Here is a 1962-nt window from a genome sequence, read left to right on the forward strand (position 1 = left end):
GGCGGGGGGGGGAGGGAGTAGAGAAATAGAGAGAGGGAAAGAGAAAGATAGAATGAGTGAGGGGGGTAGGTATCACAAAAAGGAGAAAGAGAGAGAGAAAGTGAAAGAAAGAAAAAAAAGAGGGGGAAGAGATAGAGAAAGAAAGAAGGGGGCGACAGAGACAGAGAGAGGTAGTGAGAAAGGGAGGGAAGGAGAGAGAGAAAGAGCGAGAGAGAGAGAGAGGGGGGGGGTGGAGTGATTGAGAGAGTGAGTGAAAGAAAGACGGACAAAAAGAAAAAGAAAGAGAGGGGTGGGATAGATAGCGAGTAAAGAAAAAGGGGGAAAAGGAGAGATAGTGACAGGAAGTGAGTGAAAGAATATGTCTGGGCAAATATTGTTAACGTCTGGGAAACGGCCAATGAAAGACTCTCAACAGTTAATACAGCATGCAAAGAGGGAATGGGAGGTAATGCGGAGGAAACCGGAACTAATCTATAAGCATGTCGCTTCTGTCCCGGAAAGACTACGATTAGTAATAGAAAATAATGGAGGTTGGACAAGATTTTAATAAAAACGAATTGTTCTAGTTGGTATAATTTTTCCTAATATTTGCTCTTTTCTACATAATGCTGATTTTCTTTAATAGTGAAAATGCAACTAATTATATTCAAAACTTTCTACCATTTGGTCAGTTCATACAAGGAAAAAGTATTTCGGTTATCAAATACATTTTGTATAATTTAGCGCTGAACGTGGTTCCTAATGTTCCAAATGTAACACCAATAATCCCAAACTTGCAGTACGCAAACTAGTAGTCAAATAACGGTAATGACAAACAGCTGCAATGAAAATGGCCATCTTTACTTCCTTGACTCGCACACACACTCACAATGATGAAGCACATATATATTCACTATATCCCTACTGTGATTTTGCATTAAGTGAATGTTCTGTGATAAAGAAAATTCAAGTTTTTACAGTCTTCTGAATCGGTGTCTGAGGAAACAAAATTAAGTCACTTCATTTGTTCTATTAGCTCCTTCTAGATAGTTAAGGTAGGATAACGAAAAAGTTGCAAATCAATGAATTTGCAAAATTCAATTTCGTTCAGCTGTCATACGTAGATGTTTATAGAAAGAAACGTTTATATTTGTAAAGAAATGTGCAGTTATAATGCCATTTAAGCTATCAAATAATTCCAGGAATTCGTGTATGAAAATACTCATCAAAGTCAACGGCATCTTATATATTTCATATAACGAGAAATTATTTCATAAACTCATCAAGATAATATATAAACACATACGTGCACACAGTGATTAGACATGAATTGGCAAACGAGAGAACAGAAATTATATATATGCCAAAGAAAAGTAGAGCGCAACATAGTATACCCACTCCCTCAGAATCAGAATCAGAATGGAAACATTTAAATTACCAAACATCATACAACAGCCTTATAGGAAGTAAATTTTATTTCCCTCCTTCAACCACTTAACTTGTAGTTGCTTGAGTTGAAACAAGCAAACGCGTGCTTACTTGCTCTGCTGTTCGAGTGTGGATGCGTCTCCGCATAGAAGTGTCGTGGCTTGTAGGATCTTGATAGCGCAAACCATTATCAGGATTTAGCACAAGATAAAGTGCTTTCCAGATGAACAAAACAAATCATACATACGTGTTTATATCCCATCGCCTAATATATACTTGTGCACCCCACCCCCCCGACACACACACAGGCTCAAACACCCTCTCTCTCTCTGTCTCCCTTTGTTACTAATTTTGTCTGTTTATCTCTCGATCTCGTTCGCTTTATCTCCCCCCTCCCTTTCTCTCTCTTTATCAATCTCTCTCACCCTCTTTCTCTTTATTATTATTTTCTCTCTTTATCTCTCTTTCTCTTTATCATATTGTCTCTTTATTTCTCTTTCATTTCGTCATTCTCTTTTTTTCTTTCTTTCACTCACTATCTCACTCACTCCCTTT

The 1962-nt window shown here is 37.7% G+C and overlaps 1 protein-coding gene across 1 annotated transcript in view; it reads right to left on the reverse strand.

Annotated features, from left to right (window-relative positions):
* The window catches only part of LOC113821460 (peroxisomal acyl-coenzyme A oxidase 3), an 81907-nt gene extending 80166 nt beyond the window's left edge, over positions 1-1741 (reverse strand). The window contains exon 1 of the mRNA XM_070134093.1: positions 1519-1741. Within this exon, the coding sequence (XP_069990194.1) occupies positions 1519-1554 (36 nt within the window). The 5' untranslated portion in view covers positions 1555-1741. The remainder of the gene's footprint in view (positions 1-1518) is intronic.
* Between the last annotated feature and the right edge of the window lie 221 nt (positions 1742-1962).

Source organism: Penaeus vannamei, chromosome 19 (assembly GCF_042767895.1).
Source record: "Penaeus vannamei isolate JL-2024 chromosome 19, ASM4276789v1, whole genome shotgun sequence".
Classification (NCBI taxonomy): domain Eukaryota; kingdom Metazoa; phylum Arthropoda; class Malacostraca; order Decapoda; family Penaeidae; genus Penaeus; species Penaeus vannamei.